The 27,954-nt window shown below is 45.3% G+C and overlaps 7 protein-coding genes across 7 annotated transcripts; 5 read left to right on the top strand and 2 right to left on the bottom strand.

Annotated features, from left to right (window-relative positions):
• Window positions 1-12: 12 nt before the first annotated feature.
• F5147DRAFT_841092 (mitochondrial protein Pet127-domain-containing protein) lies at window positions 13-3,910 on the top strand. The gene is made up of 12 exons (XM_041444346.1): window positions 13-604; window positions 668-883; window positions 943-1,012; window positions 1,066-1,198; window positions 1,255-1,401; window positions 1,665-1,793; window positions 1,917-2,039; window positions 2,146-2,268; window positions 2,411-2,508; window positions 2,571-2,814; window positions 2,872-3,163; window positions 3,226-3,910. Exons 1-12 carry the CDS (start codon window positions 67-69, stop codon window positions 3,816-3,818), a joined length of 2,706 nt encoding a protein of 901 aa, XP_041286005.1. The 5' UTR covers window positions 13-66; the 3' UTR covers window positions 3,819-3,910.
• Window positions 3,911-4,349: 439 nt separating this feature from the next.
• Window positions 4,350-7,004, bottom strand: F5147DRAFT_31793 (cytochrome P450). The gene is made up of 14 exons (XM_041429200.1): window positions 6,576-7,004; window positions 6,396-6,525; window positions 6,158-6,346; window positions 5,954-6,105; window positions 5,777-5,892; window positions 5,595-5,724; window positions 5,523-5,536; window positions 5,285-5,474; window positions 5,178-5,234; window positions 5,097-5,121; window positions 4,914-5,050; window positions 4,728-4,860; window positions 4,495-4,670; window positions 4,350-4,443 (listed from the first exon to the last, which is right to left on the bottom strand). The coding sequence occupies exons 1-13, from the start codon at window positions 6,784-6,786 to the stop codon at window positions 4,583-4,585; spliced, it is 1,572 nt and encodes a 523-aa protein (XP_041286004.1). The 5' UTR covers window positions 6,787-7,004; the 3' UTR covers window positions 4,350-4,443; window positions 4,495-4,582.
• Window positions 7,005-8,417: 1,413 nt separating this feature from the next.
• F5147DRAFT_780546 (cytochrome P450) lies at window positions 8,418-10,485 on the top strand (the record flags this gene model as incomplete). The annotated part of the gene is made up of 12 exons (XM_041442475.1): window positions 8,418-8,628; window positions 8,679-8,808; window positions 8,858-9,046; window positions 9,100-9,248; window positions 9,310-9,425; window positions 9,477-9,597; window positions 9,655-9,668; window positions 9,716-9,905; window positions 9,956-10,012; window positions 10,067-10,091; window positions 10,139-10,275; window positions 10,334-10,485. 12 exons carry the CDS (start codon window positions 8,418-8,420, stop codon window positions 10,483-10,485), a joined length of 1,491 nt encoding a protein of 496 aa, XP_041286003.1.
• Window positions 10,486-11,947: 1,462 nt separating this feature from the next.
• On the top strand, window positions 11,948-14,277 carry F5147DRAFT_755550 (cytochrome P450). The gene is made up of 12 exons (XM_041440335.1): window positions 11,948-12,103; window positions 12,154-12,283; window positions 12,333-12,521; window positions 12,570-12,721; window positions 12,784-12,899; window positions 12,949-13,078; window positions 13,205-13,387; window positions 13,434-13,490; window positions 13,556-13,580; window positions 13,627-13,763; window positions 13,815-13,947; window positions 14,006-14,277. Exons 1-12 carry the CDS (start codon window positions 11,956-11,958, stop codon window positions 14,088-14,090), a joined length of 1,485 nt encoding a protein of 494 aa, XP_041286002.1. The 5' UTR covers window positions 11,948-11,955; the 3' UTR covers window positions 14,091-14,277.
• A 2,413-nt stretch (window positions 14,278-16,690) lies between these two features.
• Window positions 16,691-18,085, bottom strand: F5147DRAFT_780544 (uncharacterized protein; the record flags this gene model as incomplete). The annotated part of the gene is made up of 5 exons (XM_041442474.1): window positions 16,691-16,846; window positions 16,912-17,523; window positions 17,578-17,679; window positions 17,728-17,780; window positions 17,854-18,085. 5 exons carry the CDS (start codon window positions 18,083-18,085, stop codon window positions 16,691-16,693), a joined length of 1,155 nt encoding a protein of 384 aa, XP_041286001.1.
• A 2,933-nt stretch (window positions 18,086-21,018) lies between these two features.
• On the top strand, window positions 21,019-21,533 carry F5147DRAFT_587027 (uncharacterized protein; the record flags this gene model as incomplete). Its single annotated transcript, XM_041431962.1, has 2 exons — window positions 21,019-21,200; window positions 21,311-21,533. 2 exons carry the CDS (start codon window positions 21,019-21,021, stop codon window positions 21,531-21,533), a joined length of 405 nt encoding a protein of 134 aa, XP_041286000.1.
• A 44-nt stretch (window positions 21,534-21,577) lies between these two features.
• Window positions 21,578-22,513, top strand: F5147DRAFT_542268 (uncharacterized protein; the record flags this gene model as incomplete). Its single annotated transcript, XM_041430264.1, has 4 exons — window positions 21,578-21,751; window positions 21,801-22,172; window positions 22,215-22,387; window positions 22,438-22,513. Coding segments are annotated over 4 exons (795 nt in total), but the record flags the coding sequence as incomplete, so codon positions are not given.
• Between the last annotated feature and the right edge of the window lie 5,441 nt (window positions 22,514-27,954).

The following is a 27,954-nucleotide window of genomic DNA, read 5'->3' as shown; positions in this document are numbered from 1 at the left end:
ATAAGCGCCCATCAAAAAGCTTTTCGTTCAACTCGAAAAGCTGAAGCTTTGAACTACGACTTTCGGATGCACCGTCTCCACAATGCACGCTCCATTGCTATCAGTGCACTCACTTGCAGAAGACGACCATTTGGCGCTTCTGCGGGCGTTTCAAATGCCAACTCGGACACGAACTCAAAACAAAGCCCGAGCCAGGGCCAGAGTCAAACCGTGGCCTTGGGAGAGGATAATAGCCGAAGCAGAGAGATAGTGAATGATGAGCAGGGACAACAGGGTGGGCATGGACAAGGACAAGAATACACTGTTGGGAAACTCTCGCGCTCTTTGCGTAGCCAGCGTGACTCTTCGCGCAGCAATTCGTGCATTCAGAACCCTCATCATGTCATTCCGGCGGCAGGCATTTCGAAGAGAAGAAAAAAGGAAAAGCATTCAAAAAAAAAGAAGTCTGGCAGTGCTAGTGCGCGACCTGCTGTAGAATCAGCGCGTGCTTCTCTTGCAGGGTCCAACGCGAAGCGTGCCGGAGTACTGAAGCTACTGTTTGAAGGTTCCGGCGAAACTAATCATGTGGCGAAGGATGGTTGGACGACGGGGTGGGGCGAGGACGGTGCGTTTTCCATGAAATCATTGTAGTTCTGCTTCTCATTCAGTTTTGGTCTATCATGTGAAGTGCTTCGACCGGGGGAGAATGAGAATCTTGGATTGCAGGGGTCTGTCAGTGGAGATGGACGACCAAGTAAGATGAAGTCCACGGGACGTGGGCAACCGCCGCACGTACGCCATCCCTTACCTTATACCCGTCGCGTAGAGGGTCTTTTCGATGACGCGCGAGATTTGAGTGCTCCTTCATCAAGCGGACCGAGCTCTATCAATAACGTACTGGAAGGTTCGTGTTATTCAACATCCGCAAGGTTTTGAATGTGGTTCTGATACATGGATCGGCAGATATCGACCCACCCTCAGAACACAAGCCTATTGCGCGACTTGCGCATGGGCTTGATAGGGTGTTATTTAAGTGCGTCTTTCTGCCTTGTGGATTGTGAATGTCATTTTAACTCTATTTCGTAGCCCTGGCGTTCATTGGCTCCAAGATCCACGCTCACGTGTATATAATTTCACGCCTTGGCTTGAGAGCATACCCAAAGTCACAGATTTCGCGTTCGAGCGCGTCACTGGGTTCATACGGAGTTCTCAGGATGATGTACGTTTTATCCTTGCTTTTTCCGTCTACAGAATCTTAGGACACTCACTCCATAGGACCTTCATACCCTCGCCAAAATACACTCTCGACCATACGTTGGCTCCACATCCTCACTCACCGGTCTGCTCAGCCACATTTACTTCCTCATCTCTGGTGGAAAGGAAGTAGATACGAGTGTTTTGAGCGGTGCTTTTGCGCATGAGGTGGGTGATTATCTATAGTTCCTGAGGCCAATTTTTGGGGCATGAATTTCATCATTCTCTTCTAAATCCGTGTGTTGCGCAGTGCGGTTCAACGTGCTGAATATCGAACTCTTGTCATGTGGCGTATGCTCTTATGCCTTCACGTGCGGTATACACTCGCTTCTTGATCATTACACCTGACTGCACGTTCCTGGATGCGTCTATATACCTCCCGTTCTACTTATACACATTTTGCAATACTTGCTGACATATCTTATCCACAGCCAACGAACTTTACCCCAGGCCAGCGCATGCCCGTATCAATCGTGTTACGATACAAAGACGGTGTATGGGCGATCGACTCCAACAAAGATGGTGAGGATGACAGCCAGAAGAATGTATTGACCTGGATGGTGCGTCGCGCAAGTGCATTTGATTTTATCTTCGTTTCTTCTTTCTCACTTTTCATCTGTGAAATGCGCATTATGAATCTTGATTCACGTATCACGTAACTAATGCATGCGTTCGCATTACAGGGCACTCTCCTCGAAAAATTCTTGACAGTTCCGGAACCTGAGTTCAAGACTTTCCTGCGCTCCTCGCCCGCCCTTGCGGAAGGTGAGGAGGATAAAAGGAGGGAGGCATATCGGTATGCGAAGGTGCGTTTTTTTCTTACACTTTTTCGCGCGTGAGTTTCTGACAATGTCCGTGTTGTATGGGCGTGGTTAACGATGGGCAACTTGTTGACTGATATGATGGAATCAGAGTGACCGCTTTTTGATGCGTTCCCAACTAGATTGTGTCGACCCGCGCTTACCAGGAACAGGCGTTTTTGATGTCAAGACCCGTGCTGCGGTGCCGATCCGACTGGATTTGCTGAATTTCGAGGTGCGCATTTTTTTGGTTTGGGTCTGATTGCCATCCATTATTGTAATTCTATCGGAGCACATCATTTACATATCAATGGCTCGATGTTTTCGCATCCATACTCTGAACTGGGACTTTGGCTAACGGATTTCGTTGAATGTAGGAGAACTCAGGTTACCTCATTCGCACGCTTCACGGACCACTAGAGAGCTTCGAGAAAGAATATTATGATTTGATTCGAAGTGCATTTTTGAAGTACAGGTGGGTTTGCGCTCCACCCTTTCTGCTTTCTCTCGTCTTGACCTGACACCATCCCATACCAGCTTCCAAGCTCGTATCGGCAACATGGATGGCGTATTTGTTGCTTACCATAACACGGCCCGCGTTTTCGGGTTCCAGTACATTTCGCTTGAGGAGATGGATGCACGCTTGTTTGGACAAGATGTGAAACCTGCTGGTGTTGTCAATAGCGATAGTGCACCTACCAGAGGCACGCGCGTATTTGAGAAGTGTGTGAAGCTGCTGGAAGTAGTGATGGATGAGATTGTTGGAGTGTTTGGGGAGAGAGTGAGTCCACTTCTTTGTCTTCTCCAACTTTTTATTGACCTGTGTGGTCCTGGTTAGAGCGTGAAATGCACCTTCGAGACACGGGAGCGCTCGTCGAAAATGAATATATGGGTGGAGCCTGTCGAGTGGGATGCTGAGAAAGAAGGGAAGGGAAACAACGTAGCAGAGTTGAAGGAGGTAGAGGACGAAACGAAGGTTGTGGAGCAAGGGAAAAATTGCGAGGAAGATGGAGACCGAGTGAAGACAGAGGAGCCCCCAATCGTTCAGATCGACGTAGAGGTGCAGAACTTTGTCACTGGCCAGCCTGTGTGGGGCTCAAAAGCGATTGGTGTCACGCCTGACGATGACTGTGCGTCGTCACATCTTTCTTCCAGTCTCGTTATCATGCGTGTTAATGTTTCGGTGTTACAGGGATTCTCCATTGGACCGTTTCGCATAGCTCGCTAGAAACCTCCAGAATTCGGGCCAACCTCGCATCTGCGAAAGATAGGCAGTTCCGTGCGTGGAATTTCCCAGCAAATATCAGCGGACCGGAGGAGATGGAGGTATGGTGGAATGCGCTGGATTTTGGAAGACGGAAGACTGCTGCCTCTTCAGGCGATGGTGAGGAAATAACACTAAGCAGGCTACAGGACTTGGTGGCAGGTGCCGAGAGCCCTGTCGTAACGGTCGAGGAGAATGGTTTGGTAGAGGAGGAAGGACCTAAAGCCGATGAGAATGGCGTGCCGTCGTTCAATCGCAGGCTCTTCCGACCGGCGTCGACAAGTATTGAGGTATTGCGCCGGCTGTCGAGGGACGGGAGGGAAGAGACGTTACGGGCGGAGGCCGAGGAGGAGGCAATGGGAAGGGAGAAAATTGTTTGGAGTCTCGTGGGGAATGGAGGTATTGTGAACAATGAAACAAAGGAAGTGCCTGAGGATGGCAGCTCAGCATCGACCATTACTCAGGCTCCAGAGATGGGGACGGTCGACGCGGTGGAACAAACCAGCCAGGAGAAAGAGTAAAACAACGAATCTTCATATCACAGCGCTGTCGCTGAGTGGTCAAGTGTACGAACCCGTACCTCCAGCTAATCATTGCATTGTCATTCAGCGCTCACTATTCAGGACATGCAGGCTATATTTTTGTGCGATTTACATTTAGGTCGACATCGTACGCCATATACCACACTAGAAATGTCAGAATTCTGATCACCTGGGTCGGATGCAAATGCACTTCGGTTCAGGTTTCCGGCGAATAGCTGTGTCTGACAAGATTTCTGAGCAGTTACCAATGACTTGATCCTTATTGGACTTAGCTTCATTCACCATGCATCTACATCAAATGATTATCAGTGGCGGCGATCAAACATCAACAGCGTCAGTAAGAGAGGAGTTGCTCCTGAACTGTGTGATGAGCCTAGCCTAAGCAGGACATGTGCATCAGTCCATCTCCCATTTTCAGAAGTACTTACGAACGAGGCTGTTGTTACACGAGGTATGTACCTGAGGATGATATGGTTGTTGCTGGCAGTCATTCAATTGGGAACTGGGGGCACGTCGTGGGCGTGACATATGAAATGCAGATGACGCAGTGCAGCATATTCTGCCACACGGTCACCGAAACATCGCAGGACCCTCGACACAGCAACTAGACATGCAGGGTGACTGAAGTCTATTTCTGTTCATCGCGACTGCTAACCTGTTATACACTAGAAATACATACTTGATTGATTACTCCTCGAGCGTTCCAATCAGACCACCGATAGGGAAACCTGTCATCCATTCTTTCAAAACTCAGCAGTTCGCCAACCCTGCACAAGGTCTGGATGAATGTGAGATCGTGCCGAGATATTGCAAGGAAAGATTGCAGGACAGCTAAACCAACAAACTATTAGTAACGATACGATAGAATGACACGAGGAGGTCAAGTACCGAACCACTCCTGGGATGAATATGGGAGTAAAGCTGGTCGCTTTGCCCTGGTCATCTTTAGCAGAAGATATATCCAATGTGGCCAACATGGTCACAATGGCAGACCACACAGAAGCAACAGCAGTATACCGCCCTGAAGTTTATCTGTGAGAGAATCTTTGATAAGATTAAAATAACTCGACGAACCTGGACATATACGCCGACCAAAGCCGAAGACGTATTGTGCGGGGTCATCAGCTGTCAACGCACCATTAACGTCGGTGAACCTCTCTGGTATAAAATGAGATGCGTTTGGGTACCGCTTTTCATCTCGTGTAATGCCCCTACAATCAAGTCAGTGACACGAAAGTTGGGAGCAACATAGCAGACCATGTGTTGTATGTGATGATTGTGCCTGTTGTACGATATTATAGATGATCAATGTGTTGATCCGGGACAAAAACAGCGCACCTTTTGGAATGAAGTAGCCATCGTACACGTCATCATCCAAGGCAGTATGTGGTATACCTATGAGATCATCTTCAACACAGGCAAGATCACTTGGCGGAGAAGAATACCAAGTGGTACAATAGGCTGCCATCGGAAAGTCTCTCGCACAATTGCATCGATGTAGGGTAGTGATGCACTGTCCTCGAATGTTGGCAGCCGATCTCTTCCAACCACTGAGTCGATTTCCGCTTGTGCGCGTCTCTGAACGTCTGGATATAATACCATCGCCAAAATAAAAACCATCAAAAGTGCTGAAGTCTGTAACGAGGATAAGGAGCGGACGACGTGATGGAGTTACTCACTTACCGTCTCATATGAAGCTGTGTGATATTGGTGTATGTTGAGAGGGCAATGTTACTTGTAAAAAAGCTTACTTACCCCCAAGACCAGTAGCAGCTGCTTTCTTCAAGGCATTCTCAAATACAGGTTTGAATACCTCCTCTTGCGTTTCCATCCGTCGCAAATTTTCTGCAACCATTGAAGATTGAGCGAGGAACGAACTGTCGGCCTTTGTGAAGGTCGAATCAATGTCTGGAACCAAGAGAAAAACCAATACCCACCATGTGCCGTTGCGTATATCGAAACGGCACGTTGACCATTTTATTGATGCGCTCTGTCGAATCTCGAGCACTACGCTTGATCGAGGATCCCCAGCACCAGTCAGGTAACTTGAGTACTACATTCCACGAAGGTGCCTGTCATGTTAACGCTTTCTCATCCAAGTAGGTTGAGCTCACAGAAGGGGAAGGTTTTCAGCATCAACGCTGCCTCCGGGGTCAACACGGCCGAGCTCAGATTCAGTGCCTCTACCACAATCTTCACCATAGGATCATCACGAGCCTCGATATCGTAGTCATATGCAGCTGACATCACAACAGTTAACGAGAATCTGTGAATAATCAAATAAGCGTTCAATTTGTAAAAAAAAATCATTTGCTTACGTTGCGAAGTGGTCATGATAATGTTGAGGGTCATCGACTAGGTTGACGACCATCTCACGAGCCCGCCTGATCTGCATTGGCCGAAATTTCACTGCGGACTCGGGACGGAAAGTTTGGTGGAACAGTCGTCGGCAGAGACGCCATTCATCGCCATAACCCATGAATGTAAAGCTTATCGACAATCCATACCTGCAAGAACCTCAGACTAGTTGAATAGAATAATATCGGAAGAACGCACGGCTCGATTGTGGCTAGGTATGGTCGATCGGAGTAAATCCGAGAACGCTTTTCCAATAAGGCTTCTGCAATGCGCTGAGAATTGACCACGACCATTTCCTGGTCTAGAAATCGCATGAAGACCAGATCCCCTGAAATAACGATATGCAGTACATATGCCATATACAATCTGTTCACGTACCATACGTAGCACCCCATTCAGTGTAAGTCAACCAAGGCTCCCGAGTGTCAACAGATAAGACGTTCCCTAGCAATGGGAGCGGCGCTGGGCCAGGAGGAAGAGGAAGGTTATTCTGTCGCTTCTTGATGAGCCGCTTGAGTGCCGTGACGGCAACAAAGGAAAGAGAAATGCCAGCGAGGATAGCAAGGTGACCATCAACTGTAGGGGCCATGATTGAGCAGTGGGTTAGCAAACTGTATATAATGCAAGCGTCCCTGTAACCACGGGGAATTAGTAAAGCGTCGTCGATTATGCAGCTCAGCGATGCGTTTCCGTGCTATATATACGCAGGGCGGCAGGGCAGCTGATGATCTGGCCGGATGGGGTAAGGAAGGATATGATCAGAGGAAAATACATACACAATATATGAAAGGGCGTGAGATCAAGTGAGCGGCATACGCATTGGAGCGTCGCGCTTGGCCATCTTTGCACTCCAGATTTTTACTGCATCCTCATGGTTTGTGCCCATCGCAAATTTTGTGTTATTGGGTAAATAGATCACCACCCACACAGACATCTCCACCGCTGTCTCCGCTTTTTACATCCCACATTCCGGAGGGAGTCGTATTATGCACCATCCCCCAGTCAGGTGCATGACATTTTGCACTAGATCGGCTCTTGCTCCTTGCTGGTCAGAGAAGACATGGTTGGCATTCGGTGGCTATAGCGAATCTTGATTATGTATGCGAGCAAAGCCCTTGAATGAGAGGGTTTGTCTGGCAGCTGGTGAGTCTACGGGCCTATCTTTTGAGATAGTCACAAGAACTGGTAATGTGACACGTCTTGCCGCTATCGAAAAAGCCTGGCGGTGCTCGGTGGTGATCCTTGAGCTTGGCTCGACATTGTATGTTCACTTTAAGATGTCGAGTTTTATAACGGGTAAAAAGATAAAGAAGCTCTTCATATACTTACAGAAAGTCTGAGAGTGATTCGTGGAGTTCGGGAACTCGAGTCTGCCAGATAGTTCTGGTTTTTCGACAAGTCAGCGGCGTTTCGACCGGTGGCAGAACGGCGGCAGCTCGGCAAAATCATGCGGGGCTTGAAAGCTTGCATCAGCTAATGCGCGCACTGCAGCCAGACTCTAAATCAGAACCTGGAGACAGCGCGTATAATACGACTGATATCGGGGAATATTCGAGCCTTATCGAAAGATTCTCAGGCTCTCTTCCTCAGTACTGAGATATTGATTGCCAAACATCATTATCGTATGGCATGAGTTGTTTGTACTACTATGCGGATCCATGTCAGGCCTTCTCTTACCAAGATCTTCGTTGCATTTCTAGCTGACAAGATTACAATCGTAGAATGGCGACGGAAGATGGCTTGTGTAGGAAATAATCGACCGTCCGCGCTCTGTCGATCAGTAGTACAGCTAAGTTCTTTCATTCAATCTGTCTGGTACGCTGATGGTGAGTTAGCGCTGTATTTCGGGATGTGGGGACTCTCAGTGCCACTATATACACATGCAGTGCTCAACTTTCCCGATCTCTAAGACAGCTCAATCATAATTGTAGTTGGTAAATGGGGCCCATCGAATGAAGCGTGACGCGATCGATGATCGAACGCGGGGCAGCCACCTGGGACCTCGGAAATTGGGAACGGAGATCATCGATCATCATACTTGTGCATGCCACGTCTCTGATCGTGTGTCCTTTTCCCATCTTGTGTATGTCTTCTTCCGTGATCAGTCAAAGACATCCGCTAGATCAGAGTGAGAAGCAAGTGACTTTTTTTTGTTCCTGCTTGCACTTATAAGAATCCGATTCATTGGATTATATGGTCTGCTCACCCACTGCTCAAATCATGGGCCCTATGGTTGATAGTCATCTTGCTATCCTTGCCGGCATCTCTCTTTCCTTTGTCGCCGTCAAGGCACTGAGGTGGTTCATCAAGAAGCGACAGAATATCCCTTCTCTTCCTCCTGGCCCAATGCCGTTCCCACTGTTAGGGAACGTTTTATCTATTGACACTAAGAAACCTTGGTTGACTTATACTGAATGGCGCGCTGTCTATGGTATGTAGACAGATGGTATGGGGCATATGTGTTGCAAACCACTCCATCAGGAGATTTGATCTTCGTGCAGATTCTAGACCAGGAAGTGGTTGTGATCAATTCCCAACATATCGCACAAGCCTTGCTAGACAATCGTTCTCGGATTTACTCCGACAGGCCATACTTAGCCACACTCAAACCGTGCGTCCTTCCATTATCCCTCTATTTGAGCAGTCTGAGGTGCATGCAGTTATGGCTGGTTGGTCAGTTTTGCATTCATAGGGTATAATGACGAATGGCGCCTGTGCCGACGACTCTTTCACCAAACTTTCCGTCCTAAATCTGTAGTGAGGTTTCGCCAAATGCAGATTAGGCGGGCTCGTGATATGGTCGCCAACTTAGTTAGTGACCCTCAACACTACCATTCCCACTTCGCAACGTCAGCAAATGTATTGGCACCTATTGGGCGATTACTTATTCACAGGTTCACAGGTTCTCGTCCTCTGTTGCAATGTCAACTGTATATGGCTACGATACCAGCACTCGTAATGATCCTCTGGTGGAGATCGTGATAAATGCAATGACGGGCTTAGCTATGCTGACTCCGGAGAGAGCAATCATGCTAAAAGCCTTTCCCTTCTGTGAGCTCCACCCTCTTCGATGAAGAAGCGTTAACATGCCATCCACTTTTGTGGCATGCAGTATTGAATGTACCTGATTGGTGCTGGGGATCCTCAATCAAGCGTAGTGCTCAAGCTTCGAGTAAGCACGTCAATGAAATGGTCAACGTGCCGTTTCAACATGCACGGGAGCATATGGTAGGTATTTATTTTCTCTTTGTTCCAGACATTGATTTAATGCTTGCGAAGGCTGATAGCTCTCAATCTTCAATGGTTGGAGAAAATTTGCGACGGATGGAGATGCAAGATGAGGCATCCAAACCGATGTTTGAGACTTCTTTGAAGAAGGCAGCTACTACCGCTATTGTGGGTCAGTAACATTCGTTTACAGGTTACATTATGCCCTTGACAAACCCGCTGCATGCAGGCTCATATGAGACAGTAAGTGGGTGTTCAAACCGTTTGTCTGATCCTTGACCTCTTCACAGATGACTTCAACTTTGATGGCTTTTACTCTTGCTATGGTCTTATATCCAGATGTTCAGAAACGTGCACAAGCAGAGATCGACTCGGTGATTGGAAGAGATCGGTTGCCTATGTTTGAGGATAGAGCATCACTACCCTACATTGATGCTATTCTGCGGGAGACTTTTCGGTGGGCACCCGCTGTACCCCTAGGTAATTCCCTTTACTGAGTGGTCTCACCTTTGCTAAAGATCCTCGTGTAGGAGTGCCACATGCTACATCGAGCGCGGATTTATATGATGGTTACTTCATCCCAAAAGGTCTGCCGTTTGTTTGATGAGTGCATGATTTGTAACGTGACTCTCGTGCATCAGGAGCGACCGTCGTGTGCAACACATGGTGATATAGATTCTCCCCACCTTTCGTGATACTGACATTATTGTCAGGGGCATTTCACGGGATGAAAAGCGGTACCCCCAAGCATCTCATTTTATACCAGACAGGTTCATTGACGTCAATGGTTTGTTGACGGATGATGACCCTGCAGAATATATTTTCGGTCTAGGTCGGCGTATATGCCCAGGTGGGTTCAGTAGGTCTTGATAGCTTAGAGCATGTGAACTTATACACGTTTCAATCAGGTCGATATGCTGCTGATACTTCTTTGTGGTCTGCCATTGCTACCATGCTGGCCACAGTAGACATTTCTTCCGCTAAAGATGACCAAGGCAAAACGATCGATTTCACTGCCAAGTTCATGGTGGGAGTGGTTCGGTACTTGGCTTCCCCATGATGTTGTTCTATCCTGGTGTCACTCACGGTTTCATTGCTCTAGCCATCTTATGATCTTTCCTTGCAGTATTTCAGCACGTTCTCATTTTCACTCCGGACTTATGGATGTGTTGCAGGCTGGAGTGTAATATGTGCATGATGAGAGAAGACATGTCTGTATTTTCTTGTATGTGAATCGTGATGTAGCTAGTATGTGGCAGAAGAGGACTGTGAACAATTAATAATTGGTGAGCTTGTCTTACAAAAAGGTAGCTCAAATCGCGGTTGGTTCACCTTCAGACCATTATTACTCGAAAGCCCTGAAAAGCGTGATTCAAAGCTTCATCAGGATATCTAGGTTGAACAACCTTGGATCAACGAAACTCCAGAAGTGGGCTCTTTACGTGTCTGAAAAGTGATCCAAAAGGTGAGAGGCGAGGTCTAGTGTATGAGTGTTGAGAAAGCTTAGCTAGGTGCTTCTAGTACTCTTGATGTGGGTCGCGAAGGGTGCCGGGGACCGGTGAACGGAGATCTGAGGAAAAAAGCGACTGGGTATAAATATCGACGAGCGAAGAACAATTAATTATGTAATGAATGTATATGTATGTAACGTTTCAAGGAAGTTCTTGATCTCCGTTTCACAGCCTAACTTAAGTGACGCTACACAGTGGAGCCGAGCTCAAGGATCGCTACCAAGTATCGCCAACAATTTTTCAATGGCGACAAGAAGATTACATTTTTGACCAGTTTTTGTGACTGTTTCAAGAGATAGACCTGTAGTCTAAAACTCACGAGTCACCAGCAGTTCCTGCAAGATATAATCCCCTCAACTATTTTTGTGGGCTTCGCTCGCGTACATACTATTCAAGAATCTGTTGTAGTCATCGAACACCTATCATGTCCGAGTCATCCCCGACCGGTAAGGAGCACGGGTTGATCGGGTACAAGGAGTTAGTATGTACCTGCATGGCAGACAGTGCATAATACGACTCCTTCCGGAATGCTGAGTGTGAAGAGTGGAGATACGGCCTTGGAGATGTATGCGTGTGTGGTGGTCTATTCACACAATAACACAATTTGCGACGGGCGGACACCATGAGGGTGCAAACAAAATCTGGAATGGGCGAGGTGCTTGACACGTCCAAACACGACGCTCCGGTCGCGGTGTATGCTGCTTGCCTGTCAGTGGTATCACATCTATTTAAATCCTGCGTATGTCTTCTCCTTCTATAGTCATATTCTTTCTTACTCCATCTGGCCAGACTATCTGCCGCTCCAGCAGAAGTCGACATGGTTTGACGAGAAGCAATGTATATATGGCGATTGGAGATATCACTGACTTGCATAATCAACGGCCATTTCCTACTTCCCCGTGGTTATAAGAACGATTGCATCATATGCGGTTTATTAACTCACTGCTCCAATCATGGCGCCTGCAGTTGATGGTCGCCTTGCTATCCTTGCTAGCATTTCTCTTTCTTTTTTTGCCGTCATGGCACTTGGGCGGCTCATCAAGAAGAAGCAACAGAACAATCTTCCTCTTCCTCCTGGCCCAGTGCCGCTCCCACTGTTAGGGAACGTCTTATCTGTTGACGCTCAGGAGCCTTGGCTGACTTACACCAAATGGGGTGCTGCGTATGGTACGTGAACAGACTGTATAGGGCATATGTGTGACGAATCATTATATTAGGGGACTTGGTCTTCGTGCGAAGCCTAGATGAGGAAATGGTCGTGGTCAATTCTCAGCACATTGCAGAAGCCTTATTGGAAAAGCGTTCTCGGATCTACTCCGATCGACCATACCTAGCCACACTCGAGCCGTGCGTTCTTTCACTATCCTTCTATCCACTCAGACTGAGGTTCTTGCAGATATGGCCTGTCGATCAACTTTGCATTCTTAGGTTATCACGATGAATGGCGTCGCTGCCGGCGACTCTTCCACCAAACTTTCCGTCCCGAGTCTGCCGTCAAATTTCGACCAATGCAAATCAGGCGGGCTCGTGAGATGGTCGTCAACCTAGTCGACGACCCTCAACATTATTATGACCACTTCGCAACGTCAGCAAATGATTTTTAAAAATTGAACGATTATTTACCTGTTCACAGATTCTCGTTATCTGTTGTGATGTCAGCTGTATATGACTATGATATCGGTGCTCGTGATGATCCTCTGGTGCAGATTGTCGTAAGGGCACTAATTCCGGGCTCGGCTGTGTTGACCCCAGAGAGAGCACTGATGCTCAAGACCTTTCCCTTCTGTGAGCTCAACTCACCCGAAATGAGAAAGCGCTAACATGACATGCACTTTTGTGGGATGTAGTACTTAAGTTACCTGACTGGTGCTGGGGATCCTCGATCAAACGTAGTGCTCGAGTCTCGACCAAGAACATGAATGAAATGGCCGACGTGCCATTTCGATATGTGCAACAGCACATGGTGAGTATTTATTTGTTCTCTTAGTTCCAGAAATTGATATTTTGCAAAGGATGGCAGCTCATTCCTTGCTCGATCTTCGATGGTCGCAGAAAATTTGCGACGGATGGAGACGCAAGAGGGGGCACCCAAACCTGAATTCGAGAATGCTTTAAAGAAAGCAGCCACAACTGCTATTATGGGTACGTGAGCTCTTCACAAGCAATGTTGTACTCTTGACATAAACTAATATCACATAGCTTCGTATGAGACGGCAAGTGGGTAACTCTATCACGTCGTCCGCTCCTTATCCTCGTTACAGACTTCAGCTTTTTTGATGATTTTTGTGTTGGCCATGGTATTATATCCAGACGTTCAGAAACGTGCACAAGCGGAAATCGACTCAGTGGTTGGAAGAGATCGACTGCCAACATTCGAGGACAGAGCATCACTACCCTACATCGAGGCGGTTGTACGGGAGACTTTCCGATGGCACCCCGTTACACCCCTTGGTATCTTCTTTGCTAAGTGATTTGGCCTGTACTGAAAAATTTACAGGCGTAGCACATGCTACCTCAAGTGATGACGTATACAATGGCTATTTCATTCCGAAAGGTCTGCAACACTGTTTTTGTCTTATCCATACAATGATCATTTGTAATACTGACATTGTACATCAGGCACAATCGTCATGTACAACACATGGTATGATATGATGCCCCCAGCTTTCGTGACACTGACTTGATTGCAGGGGCATGACGCGAGATGAAAAGCGTTATCCTGACGCATCTCGTTTTATACCAGAGAGGTTCATCGATAGTGATGGCGTGTTGGTAGCTGATGACCCCACACAATACACTTTTGGCTTTGGCCGGCGTATATGTCCAGGTCAAATTATCTTAATCCTATAAGATTCACTGACAGACAGACTTGAATCAGGACGGCATACTGCTAATGCCTCTGCGTGGTCCGCCATTGTCACTATGTTGGCCACGTTGGATATTTCTTCTGCCAAAGATGACCAGGGCAAAGTGATCAGCTTTACTCCCACGTTTATCCCGGGAGTGACTCGGTGCTTAACTTCTTCATACCATTCTTCTCTCTCGTCACTGACGGTTTTGTTGCTTCAGTCATCCTGCGGTCTTCCCTTGCAGTATTTTGGCACGGTCTCACATTCATTCGGACCTTGTGAACAGTTGGCGAACTGAGCTTTGAAATATGGGATGATGACAGTTTACCCCATCTGTAGTCTGATTAGGGGGGCATTAGAAGAGTGGTCAATCCGATGTGTACCAGGTTAGCAGTTGCAATGAACAGAAATATATCATACTATCTCCTACAGTGACTTTGTGACTGCCTGTTAGTTCATAATTTCTGTCTACAGCACACAATTTTTCTCCAATTGCTTAGAGCTTGTATGGTAACCCACAGTAAGAAATTGAAGGATGTTGTAATGTTGGCATAGTAGATGCCACTGATAGCTGAGTTTTAATTACACGATACTATCAATATTGGTACATGCTACCTAAGATTATCCATCGCACCATCATCGATGGATGCCATCAACCCCCTGCTCCAACAGCTTCAAGCTTAGGCTACTCAGCCACCAGGCCGTCGTCCATTCCAATGGGATCACATGCGAATTCTCTGCATCAGCAAAACCCTGAATTTATCACAGCTGCCATAGCCGATTACAGCATCTTACAGCATCTTACAGCATCTTACAGCATCTTACAGCAGCACAGGCAGCCATAGTGATGTGTAGTGATATATTTATAGTGACTTACAGCATCTTGTAGTGTATTTACAGATGGTACAGTGATACATGATCGAGGTAGTACTACACAGTGCGCCACAGCGCGCCGGTCAGCTACTCTGGTACTAGGAAGTCTGAAAAAAATTAAAGTTTATACTACAGCAAACATAGGGTACAGACATCTCTTATCATAGTACTGGTAGTTCATAATAAGAACCATCTGAAAGTGAACATGCGAGTAATAGCATTGTGATCATGTACACTTATTATTATTACTACTACTACTAGTACACACTCTCCGAGTCCAATGTCGCTGCCTCAGATTCAAATGTCATGGATGGAGTCACACTTGCAGATCCTGCTGGCAAATAGGAGTAAAAATGCGTGAGTAGAAGTAGTCAAATAAAAAAATGAGTATTGGTACCTAATGTCTGAGTCAAATCTCCTTCTGGCCTGGGTAAATTATCATCAATCTGACTAGCAGATTCACAATGGCGTTTTCGAGGCTTAGAGTCCTCATACAACATGATGCCACTTTTCTGGACAGAGTGGTGTACAAAGCTGATGTCGATATCAGCATCTTCCAGCTTCCTCTCAGCTTCTGTAGCCTCAAACTTGTACAGGTTCCCAAGCGCAGCATTCTCCTTGAGAATGCAATCTGCCAGTGTCTTCTCTGCGAGGCAAACATCTCACTGTGCTCGGGTTGCATTTAAGACAAGCTGTGCTTTAAGTTTGTCGCTGGAGTCTGTAGATTCCTAAAAAAACACATCATTATTCAGATAGCACATGTCAGTACCTATGAACTCACACTCAGGCTGTCTTCGTGGTCTTTGCAGTCTGACTCCCTCATTATTGGGAATTTCGGTGATGCAGGATTTTTCACGCTGAACCTATAGTTGCCTGGCGTGCTAGTCAAGTGATGCAGTAATGCAGGGGATCAGCAGGTTTGCAGTGCACCCATAGCCCTGGGAGTTCCAATTTGAATGTTCTTGGAGCTTAAAAACCCCATGTGTAGGTAAGGTTTTTTTTGCAAGAGATGGACCCAGAAATTGTAGTGGTAGTGTTTTTCCTGGGTCTGGGTGTGCTGGATAACCCAGAAGTCTGAGAATGTGGCAAAATGCTCACCGAAATCTCTCCATGATTTGCACTTACAAGGGTCTGAGCCTCACATGAGCAGATTAGAGGGCTTGGAGGAGCCTCGCTGCCCTTAACAGATGCGGATGTTGCAGGTTGGATGCTGGAAGACATTAAATGTAGTTGTACAAATTCGAGAAGTGTTGTCACAGGCACCCGTGACTGACAACTCCAAGTCAACCGTGATGTGACATTCAACAGAGCACGATACAAGTATAAGTAGTACCTATGTGATACTACTATAGTCTGATGCAAGAGAATCTAAGACTACAAGTACACAGACAGAGTGCATTGAAAACATGACAGCATGTAAGCAAGAATGACGGTGATAGTACTGATAGAGCAACAAGCGGCAGCCCAAGTCATAATGAGATTATTGGAGAGAATTGACTTCGAATAGGTAACTGACCTTCGATGATGAATAGCACTCCAGCTTAGAGCCCTGACTTCCCCTTCCCCTTTCTGTTCGTCTTCGTCTTCTTTGACTTCGACTTGGACTCCTCAGCAGATTGGGTCTTGGCCTTCTTTGCCAAGGGCTCGGGGTGTGCATCAGGCAAGAGCCCAGTGGATGAAATCATTGTGAGGTGAGATGAGGAGGTGCTCGGATCAGACGAGACCAATGTCGGAGCCAAGTAGGTAGCGGTAGTATGTAAACAGGGTCCATAACACAAGTAATGAGAATATAAATGAGATAGCATCGGAAATAATGTTAGTCTAATGCAGATTGAGATAAGTACGCACCAATGGACCGGCAGAGGACATGGATAGGACAAGGGAAGGATGCGCGACGGAACTGAAGGGAAGCGGATGTGAGCCGAAGCGTGCGCGTGAGTCGTGGCCGTTGGCCGATAATGGAAATGGCGCGTGCCATGTTAGCTATAACGCGCGCTATGCGAGGACCTAAGGGACGCTGCAAAAATGGCCTCTATGAGGCTACAAGGACCCCAAGTCCTACAACAGGATTGGATTCATGCACAAGCTGGATTTCAGATGCCTCTAAATTCATCCCCTCCATCAAGGAAATAATGTACCCTTTCAATGTGTTGGTGCCGTCCCTCAATATATGTTCGATGTCAGACATCTGTACCATGGGGTAAAGAGTCCGCAGAGTGTAAGATTAGAAAAAAAATGATAATGTAAATGTACCCCCTCTGCAAACGTGTCTGGATTCTTGCTGTTAAAATCAAAGTGGCCGTCCACACCATGTCTGAACACAGTGTATTGAACCTCGCTAATGTCAATCCACACATGAGAGTGAATGATGACCGGACCGAACTTCAGACTCTTCTTGATGCGTGTAGGGATGAACTCTTTGTAATCCAAAGTGGGACTCATACAAAGAGTTTGAGCAGTGATGCTCATCTCCTTGGGCTGTTGCCATGTAGCCCGCTCTTTGAACTCCATGATCAGAGCAAGATCAATGTCGCGATGGCCATTGCATGTGCCGCTCAGTTTCCATACCATGAAGTTATAGTCTGACGAAAGCCCGCACTCTCCAACCCATTTGGAGATGGGCTTCAGAATTTTGATGTCATCCACACTGTCGTCCTCTGGTGGTTGTATTGTGACAGCGAGGTATAAATCTGGAATGTTTGTCATGTCTTTGTTTTGAATGCGGTAGTTGAGGTGCATGGTAACGTCGATCAAGAGCTTGTCATATGGAAGGTTATCTGTGTATTTGTTGATGGCCTTAGAGAGGTGGGCAGCTGGTTGTTCATGGATGGGGAGGGGAGGCATGATCTGAAGTTCTTGGGTGTCCTAAAAATAGGTGAATCTATTTAAAAAAAAAGATCAGTAGTGTAAGTATCAGACAGCTGATGATAGTGCATACTTTGCTCGAACTTCAAAATCTCTCTCTTCAGATGTAAATGCTAATACCACTGCGTACTCTGCAGGTATGATACCAATGATGACCTTGAAGGGTGTCAGGTATCGCTCAATGACAATGACAAAGCAACCTACAATAGTATTTGATTGAGGATTTTGTAGAGCTTCAAGAATGATTGCACAGTGCTCTGTAAGATGATCAAGATGATGGATGGTCAAGAAGAAGTTTGGAATCAGATAAGCGATCTGAGAAATACTAACCTAAGCTAGGGCTGGCTTGATTATCATCTGTAAGGTCGAGTCTTGCTTGTATTGCTGCTTTGAGGTCTGCAAGTACTTGTTTTTCTGGAAGTTGTCTTTCCATTGGGGATGTGATAGTAGGTTTTGCTGGTTTCTGAAGTTGTTGTTGTAAACATTGTTTTGCAGGGGGAATGAAGGTACTGGTAGTATTAAAAGGTGATGTTGGGAGCCAGCCCTTGGATCCAGAACTCATATTGAGCTTAGAATACATGACTGGAAGTGTCATAATAGTAGTCAGAGGCATCAAGAGGGGATGAGGCTGTCAATGTGCCACAGCCCAGTTGAGAGCCCAACCAATGTCATTTTAGTCAGCTGAAAAACCATGTGCTACATCATGATGGGTAGTGCTCCACAGTGCTGTACAGTGCTGCCCAGCGTGTCCTGGCACTGTATAGGCTGATTGTGATGTGCAGTGTTACACAGTGACGCACAGCGACACACATTATTAGATATCTACCAGTAGTATTCAAAATTCTAGTTCAAAACTACTATGAGTTCGAGATAGCATAGTAAAATTCCTTGTCAATATATTTATTCAAGAAGAATACTTGTGCAGAGTGAGCACTATTTTCTGCTGTTAGATGGGGATCGGCAACAGGACCAAAGCGGGGGCTAAATGAAGTGTCTAGAACTTAAAACTTAGAAAGTCCAAACTTCTTTAGATCATGATCATATATGAAATTTCATTCTACTTTCAAATAGAGTGTATACATGAAAACTATCTAGTCTAGTATTGCGTGACCTGGCTCATGTGGTCTGACAAATCCTCAACATGCGTCCATATACTATCCTCACTTGAAGTTGCAGATAACAAAGGCGATACTGGGTCAGATGGGGCACAGACTATAGGTGGCCCAGTCTGAGGGACACTAGACAGCCAGAAACAACTGCCTACATGAGGGCGTGCTTCCACCATGCCTCCATTATATTTCCTCATATACAGGTGCAAAGCATCCGCCCAAGTCTCTTGCCTGACTTGGATGGTGCCACTGATGCCATGCACATGTTCACCAACATCAACCCAGAAGTAGTTAGACGAGTAGTTAGTAAAACGAATGAAATAAAATATAAGTCCCAATAAGCATCAGGGTTCTCGCCAGTGTAGCACTTGGATCGGCATTGGGCACATATCCTGCCAATCTCATAGGTACCTCACATTATACTCCTCAACACTCCTTTTACCTTCCGAGAGTTCTGTGTGTTCATCCGAGTTGTTCGAAGGTCATCCATCCCCTTCTGAGGCCTGTATACACTTCCGATACTCTGTATCATGTCCCATCCGTGTCTGTTTGACTTCGCTGGTGCGTCTTTCACTTGTTCATCTGTTATTGATTATGTCTTAGGGGCACATATGTTGTTGGCCCGTTGAAACCATTGGTTAATATGTATAGCAGCACACCTCGTGCGTTATTACATGCATATCTCTGTAGCAGCTCGCCTTGAGTCTTATTACATTTCAGATAGCTTATCTCGCTACTGTTTTCGCCTACACAGTTTCCGGACTTTCATGCTGTAGGATATAATCTGCCTCACTAGCTACTCACACTTCACTTCACTTTCCCTACTATGAGTCATAGTTAGTAGAGTCACTTTGGATAGTCATACTTTTGCGCAATTGATCTTTGTTCATTCGGAATGATTGTTTGGCCTGACTGCTGCCATTTCGCATCTTGCTATCTCTTAGTTTTCCCAATAGACTTTGCTTAGTTGCACTTTGCAAGTCTTATACTTTGACATACACACTGTACTTCTACCTTGGAACCTTTGCTGTTCATCGGAAGCTCTTTGGACACTTCACGCAACCTCAGACCTTCGTTTCTTGACGTCAGACCACCTTTGGACCTCATCGGACAAGTACTTCAGTACTTCAGACACATCTTCAGAACATTGATCACACTTGGGTGACCTTTCTGTTCTTTTTACTATGATCTTAACTAGATATGCCTTGCATTTATATCAAGGAGTATTTCTATAAGCAGTCTCTTTGGGACGAGCATTACACTCGCACATTGAGTTCTGAAGGTAACACTTTGTAGCGCTGTAGGTATACAACACAGAGTGGGGCTATACAAAGATGGCTCCAAACTGATATCTTTATGTTGTGGTCTTGCACTGCCTATCTGCTATACTTGTGGGACAAGTGCGTTCGACCCAGGGGTCTGCGGTCTGGGAATAGTTTTGAGGGTCAGTGAGTGATGTGAGGTCAATAATCCCAGCGCGGGAAACAATGTCTGAAGGTATAATTATGATGTCCGATGTCCGATGTTTTTGGGTTTGGTGCATATTGAGTCGGATATGATAGGGAATGATTTGGGTAATGATTAGCATTCAACATGCATCAGAAAATAGACCTCTATGAGGCCACAAGGACTCCAAGTCCTACAGCGCCTACACAGAATCAACTCTTTACACTGGGATTCGGCACATGCAGCTTGCTAGGGTGAGGGATACACGGAACATAAGAAGGAACATGGATCACAGGGGCATTTGTCATGGGGATGCCAGAATCAGAAGGTGAAGCACCTGATATTAGTACAGGCATGGATGCATGAGGATGAGGGTTAGAGAATGTGATCTGTTCCTCGTTGGTCCTAGTCGTGCACTGCTTGCTGTATGTGATAGTATTGAAGGGAATATCTGAATCATATAAAGTCAGCTTTAGAATTGAGCTCATGTATAATAAAGCCATCACGCACCTGTCAATGTCATCGCCTGCAAGAGTTCTTCCAACCTACAAGATCTACCTGAGGTGGCCAAAGAATTTGTGGAGGTAGTTGGTATCTGTGACATCTCTTGACTCTTGAGTGATCTTAACTTGAAGTTCAGCCTGAAATGCCAAGGTCAGTGGTCACGTAAATTATTCTGTGCTTTGTTGATTAGTATGTCAGCCAATGTTGCCAATGTTGACAAAATCTCGAAATCAAACAAGACTTACCACTCAAAAGGTCAGGCAAATCAAAGCCAATCACAACCACCAGGGTCTTCACATCCATGTTAATGAACTCTATGGGCCAAAAGCCCTCGCATCTCACGCTGTCAAGGCCCATGGAGAGCAGTGTGCTCAACTTCAAGGTAACTTAGTTTCACTTTTGTTATATTGTAACAAAGACTTACAGTTCTTCAGCAATGTCTCCTGAAGAGTGTCGCTGGCTCGAAGCACTTGCTCATCAGCACAACACTTTTGACAGTATGGACTATGACAACGACAACACAGACTTCAAGAATGTACTAGACGGCACTCACTCAATTGACATCAGCCATGCAGGAGATGAGTTTCAGGATCTCGCAAGAGAGATATACAAAGACTTGTGGACACTGTAAGTCTGCATCTATTTGATGGCTATCATAATCACTAACCTTAAATTGATAGAAAGTCTGCAAGCAAACACAGACCTTGTATGGATAATCAGACTCGCAGTGACCACATTCAGCAGCATGTCAATGCATTTGATCAACAATTATTTGCACTTACTGATGCCTACCTCAAATGGAGCTATGGCTGTGCCCAGCACAGGTTTAAGGACTTCATGGAGGTCCATAGGAATGCTCAATCACAGTCAGACCCTAACTCAGGTGTTTGGGATGTCCAAGTGGTTGATATTTTTTGTAAGTTTCATTTCCGGACTACTTCCATTGGCTAATGTATAATTTAGATGCTGAGAAGGTTTCAGTAACTATTGAATCAACTGACCACTTTGTTGCATCTGCTCTCGTCCACCATAGCATTATTCCTTGTTTCCCCATATCACCATCTGTTGCCATCTCTATAGATGCTCTGGAGTTTTACCGTGTTGCTCAATTATGCAATCCTCACTTTTCTATCCAAGTGTATGTGAAATCTATTTGTGACTTACATGGAGTAGGTGTTTGACATTATACTTGCAACTAGTGCTAACTTTCTACTCAAGACTGTTTTTTATAGGTACTTATCACGTCAATTTTTGATCACATTCGACCTCTATCTGCAATTGTGCACTCGCATGGACTCCCTTGTCAATGTAGTGATTCATCATGATTCTCCTGACTGGTGTTTATGGAATGCTTGCCACTGCTGCACCTATGAGTTGCAAAATGAGCCTGCAATGACTTTCTGTCTGCTCTATGCCATGGATGGCAATGACTCACTCAAGAGAGTCTCACAACGACTGATAGGCGCTGACAGAGACTATTCGGGGCCATCAATTGAACTTGCTACTACACAGTGGGTGTGCAACGATCGGTATCTTTCTCGCAAGTATGTCAACATGTGGGCAAATTTAACACAAAACGACAGGAAGTCAGTAAGTCTATGTTTTCATTTTCAGAAATGATATATTGACAAGTATCTACAGGTAGAACTTGATGACAAGAATCCCTGCACTGGGCGATGGAAGAATATGGATGATGAGAAGATGAAGAGATCATGGGGGGTATATGATGAAATGGGCATTTTCCTTGCCATATGTCATCACAGTTTCTGTCTTCTGATCGCTGATATGATCCAGAGTGGTGAGCTGTAAGTCAGAGTTCATTTCTTTCAACTTGTACTGACCGTTTTTATTCTAGTGCTAAGTACCCACTCTCTGTCGTCGCCAAGCTCCTTGATGCCTTTGGCGCAGATCTGGGTGGTGGCTATGATATCGGATGCCAGTTCAAGACCACCCTCGACAACAGCGCATTAAGTCCACATGTTTGCTCACTTGTTTGGTCGGAGCCTTTCATGGGGTGTGAGTTCGAATACACTGTTAAGAACGTGCTCAAGAATCGGATCCGAAGGGCTTGGCTTCAGCTCATGCACTGCGCCCCTTACCCGAGTATGTGCCCCTAACTTCCGAGGGCTGTTGGACAATGTCCGGTGGTTGTCGGATGAGTCCAGAGTCCGATGTCCGATGTGTGGGAATTCCAGCGGATGTTCAGGGACAAGGGGTAAGACTAATCCGGACAATGTCTGAACTAGAAAAGAAACAGCGGAGGACTACCAGAGGTAGAGGCGGAGGTGAGAAGTCTATAGGAGTCGATCCTAAGACTAGCGGAGGGCGACAAGAGGAGAAACTCAAGTCGGATGGAGGAGGGAATGAGCAGAGTCTAAGATAATATTTGAACTGAGGAAGTACAAAGATTCTACAGGGTTTATATACTACTGAGGACTTAATGGAGAATCAGTCAGCGCAGTCTGAAGCTATGCGAGGCTGTGGACAGAGCGTATAGAAAAGTCAAACACTAGTCTATCGGAAAATAGTAAATGAAGACGGAGATGAGAACATAGGAAAATAAAGGCGGAAATGAAATGAGGTATGGAAAATGAGTATAGTCTAACTGGAGAAGGAACGTACAAAGGGATAAGGCACAGAAGATAGACGTGGATCGGATCCGGATGTCCGGATGTCCGGAGATGTTCAGATGTCTGGAGATGTTCAGATATGAGGGCGTGATTGGTCTGGGTCCGGAACGTGGGATATGACAATTTCATAGAATAAAAACATTGTTATTGGCAGGTTTCAAACCTGCACAGTTGAAGAGAAACAGATTTTAAATCTGGTGACAACTTGACCAAGACCAATGAAGATCAATGTCTGAGATGCTGTCCATGAGCAAATATTCAAGACACATATTCTTAGAGAAAAAATGCAACATTCAACAAGTTTCAAACTTGTTGCACTCTGATGGAAACAGATTTTGATTCTGTTAGGACAGCCACTTAGCTCAATAGAACTGTGATCAGCTTGCAAGCAAACCAACCATGAGCAAATTTCAAGGTGTGTTTTCATAGAAAATGAATTTTATCACTGGCATGTTTCAAACCTGCGCAGTCCAAGGGAAACAGATTTTAACTCTAATGATCACTTGGCAAATTCATCTTTAGCAGGTTTTGAACCCACACAGACAGATTTAGATTCTGTTGTATTAGCTGCTTGGCTAAGACCAGTTGGATGCACTTTCAATAACTTCATTCAGAAGTGAATCCTTAAGGCACATTTATCTGTTGGGTTCCCTTCCCAAGCAAGTTGTAGTGCTGCCAGTAAATTGAGGTGTGCCAACCAAAATTAGAAATTTCTGACAGAATACTCCAAAATGTCTAACTGTCCTCATTTGTATTTGCTTGCACTTGGACCTCTGAGAATCTATACACTGCAAAAAAATAGTGAGCAGGTTTTAAAGAAACAGATTTTGATTCTGTTGCAACATTAACAGGTTTCAAACCTGCACAGTCCAAGAGAGACAGATTTTGACTCTGATGACAACTTGACTAAGACCAATTAAGATTGGTGTCTGAGATACTGTTTATGAGCAAATATTCAAGGCATTGTTACAGTAACATGGCATGAGTCCCCTGCCAGCAGACAGCCCTCTGCCACCGCACAGCTATAGACGATACCGGAGTCTCACCAGCTCTATGACGATAGATGATGATAGATGATAAGCGGCAACTGCTGGCTTAGATAAGCGGTCTGGACCGCACATAATGACACATGACGACATAGGTGTTACAAGTAACATCGGTCACGTGGCCCCCCTATCATTTTCCCTTCATCCTCGCCCTCACCATCTACCGGCTCGTCCTCCTTTACCGCCTTTCCATTGACCGGATCCTCGGGACCGTTCCCGTCCCTCGCATCGCCTGCCTCTATGCACGTGCACGCACGTTCCTCCTTTGATTTGACCACCAATGTGGTCCCGCACCTATGACTCGGTCTGACTCGTGCCACCAATGTGGCTTTCCTCTTTCTGTTTCCCCTGACTGCGGATTCCCACACGTTGTATTCTTACCATTGGTCTGTTCCAATGTTTCTCGGTCTCATTCCGCATTCGACCATCCACCACTAATCCGGCTCTGATGCCAGCGCACCTATACCATTCTCGCTTCCCCTTTACCCTTACCTACTGTGCGGTAGCCTTGCCCTTAACCCTTTCCACTTAGTATAAGTAGTCGGTCACACTGTACTAGATTCTCTAACTTGAATCTACTCAATCTTCCCTGGAATGTACTTCCCTCTGAACGCCCCTTTGGCTTCAGTCTCTAGTATCTTTTCTTAGTTGCTCATCGCGACTAAGTCTACCTCGATCGACCTCATCGTACGGACAAGACAGTCCTTATCTTGAGCGACTTCACAAGACATCTGTCTACGAAGTCACGTGACACGCGCGTACTGTGATCACTGCCGACTCGTCGTCCCCAGTCTCACTTGCCATACCGGATCCTTCCGGTTACGTCACGAATGTTAGCAGACGACGCCCCTCTTAGGGCTCCGCCTAACAGATCTATTTGAGTGCGTAACAATAGGTCTAGAAGACCTCTTTATGTTATCAAGATAGAAGGCAAGCCTCGTGCTGCCTCATGTACTGATAGAAGGATGCCTCATGGATCCTATCTACGATAGAAGCCCGCCTCATGGACGCTATCTCTGACTCATGTAGATAAGCAGATTAGAACCCAGCTTTAGGCTGAGCTTAGATACGAAGAGTAGCCTTATATAAGGTCGAAGATTAACAGTAGACGTTCCTTACTTTAATCTTACTAGGTTTACCCTTGAACTCCTTGTCCCGCTAAAGCTACCTGCTCGACATCGACTCGTACCTTCAGTGATGCCTCTCGCTGTCTGTAAACCGCTGAAGGTACAACAATTCAGATGGTGAGTCTGAACAATGTTGGGTCTTGCAGAACCTAGCTGCTATTCGACCCTAAAGGGTTTCTGGACCAGGCTCAAGGCTCAGAGAAGAGGAAATATGATAGAAACTTGCTGAATACTCAGACTCATAGTAGAACTGGTGAAAAGGTAACTTGATTATGTAAGCTACAAAGTGCCAACATAAGGTAAGGTAAAGACAGTCTCTCCAAGCCTAGCCAGAAATGAATCCCTACACCGCTATCATCTCAGCGTAACCCCTCATTAACCACCACGAGCTATGTTCGAGTACGCAACCTTTGCTTGTCTGTAAAGGCCGACGACTCTCAGCACTTGGTACCACTGTTGTGGTTGTCGCTGTTTAGATCATCCTAGTCGCACACGACTGTGTGTCGTAACAGGCATGTTCTGATAGAAAAAATGCGACATTCAATGGGTTTCAAACCTAAGTGCATGAATTCACTGGATGCTGAGCTTGTACTGACATCAGGAAATGTTGGGGTGTAATTGCATAGAATAAAAATATTACCATTGGCAGGTTTGAAACATGCAAAGTACAAGACAAACAGATTTTGACTCTGATGATAACTTGACCAAGGCTAATGAAGATCTATGTCTGAGATACTGTCTATGAGCAGATGTTCAAGGCATGTTCTTATGGAAAAAATGCGACACTCAACAGGTTTCAAACCTGTTGCACTCCAATAGAAACAGATTTTGATTCTGTTCAGGACAACCACTTGGCTAAAACACAACTCTGATGAGCTTGTAAGCAAATTGCAAATTGACCATGAGCATGTATCAAGGTGTGGTTTTATATATAAAAAATGAATTTGATCATTGGCAGGTTTCAAACCTGCACATTCTAAGAGAAACAGATTTTGACTCTGATAATCACTGGCAATTTCATCTTTAGCAGGTTTTGATCCCGTGCGCACACACACACACACACACACACACACACACAGATTTGAAACAGATTTGAAACAGATTTGAAACAGATTTGGATTCTGTCGTAGCAACTGTTTGACTAACACCAGTTAAATCCATCTTTAAAGAAAACATTCAGAAGTGAATCTGCAAGGCAAGTCTACAGTTCCCTGTCACTCGCAATGTTTTCCCTCAGCTGAACAGATGAATTGAATACAGACTGTAATACAGCTTGAAAGTTTGATGTGTAATCTGCTTTTCTTCTTCAACCAAGTCAAGACCTTTGGAGAGAATTAAACTGCTCTTGTACTTATTATTCCGAGTTTGCATTTGTCTCTGGTAATTTTTTAGAGAAACAAAGCAGAATAAAAGAATCAACAGTGACCATGCTATTGAAAGAACTGACAAAATGCAGATAAAATGTGCCTTGAGGATTCACTTCTGAATAAGTTCATTGGAAGTGAATTTCACTGGTCTTAGCCAAGCAGTTGATACAACAGAATCTAAATCTGTCTGTGTGGGTTCAAAACCTACTGAAGATCAAGTTGCCAAGTGATTATCAGAGTCAAAATCTGTTTGTCCTGCACTGTGTGGGTTTAAAACCTGCCAATGATAAGTTTCATTTTCTATGAAAATGCACCTTGACACATGCTCATGTTCGGTTTGCTTAAAAGCTCATCAAAGCTGTGTTTAGCCAAGTGGTTGTGATAACAGAATCAAAATCTGTTTTCATTGGAATGCAACAGGTCTGAAACCTGTTGAATGTTGCATTTTTTCTATTAGAACATTCCTTGAATACTTGCTCATAGATGATATCTCAGACACTCATCTTCATTGGTCTTAGTCAAGTTGTCATCAGAGTCAAAATCTGTTTCTCTTGGACTTTGTGGGTTTCAAACCTGCCAATGATAACATTTTTATTCTATGAAATCACATCTTGACATTGACTCATGCATACTTTCCTGAGAGCTCCATCTCACTGGTCTTAGCCAAGTAGACATTGAATTTCTATCGGAATGCAACAGGTTTGAAACCCATCGAATGTCACATTTTTTCTATGAGAACATGCCTTGAACATTTGCTCATAGACAGTATCTCAGACATCAATCTTCATTGGTCTTAGTCAAGTTGTCACCAGAGTTAAAATCTGTGTCTCTTGGACTTTGCAGATTTGAAACCTGCTGATGATTATATATTTTATTCTATGCAATTACACTCTGATATTTTCTTGTGGATAGTTTTCTCCAAAACCCATCATAAATACTCTTTTCCATATCATTGTCATGATAGATTCAAAATATGTTTCAATCAAAGCCCACAGGTTTGCAATCAGTCAAATGATGCATTTCTTTTTCATGTTGCAACATGCTCAATTAAATATTTGTTCATGGACGGTTTCTCAGACTTTGATCTTCATTGTTGCTAGTTCAGGAGTTATCAAAGTAAAAATCTGATTTTCCTGGACTAAGCAGGTCAAAAACATGCATCACTCAGCATACATACAAAATGTAACTTTATCATTGGCAGG

Source organism: Suillus discolor (genome assembly GCF_016758755.1).
Source record: "Suillus discolor strain FC423 chromosome Unknown F5147scaffold_109, whole genome shotgun sequence".
Classification (NCBI taxonomy): domain Eukaryota; kingdom Fungi; phylum Basidiomycota; class Agaricomycetes; order Boletales; family Suillaceae; genus Suillus; species Suillus discolor.
The sequence above is the reverse complement of the archived record's forward strand: the minus strand, read 5'-3'. Positions and strand labels throughout refer to the sequence as shown.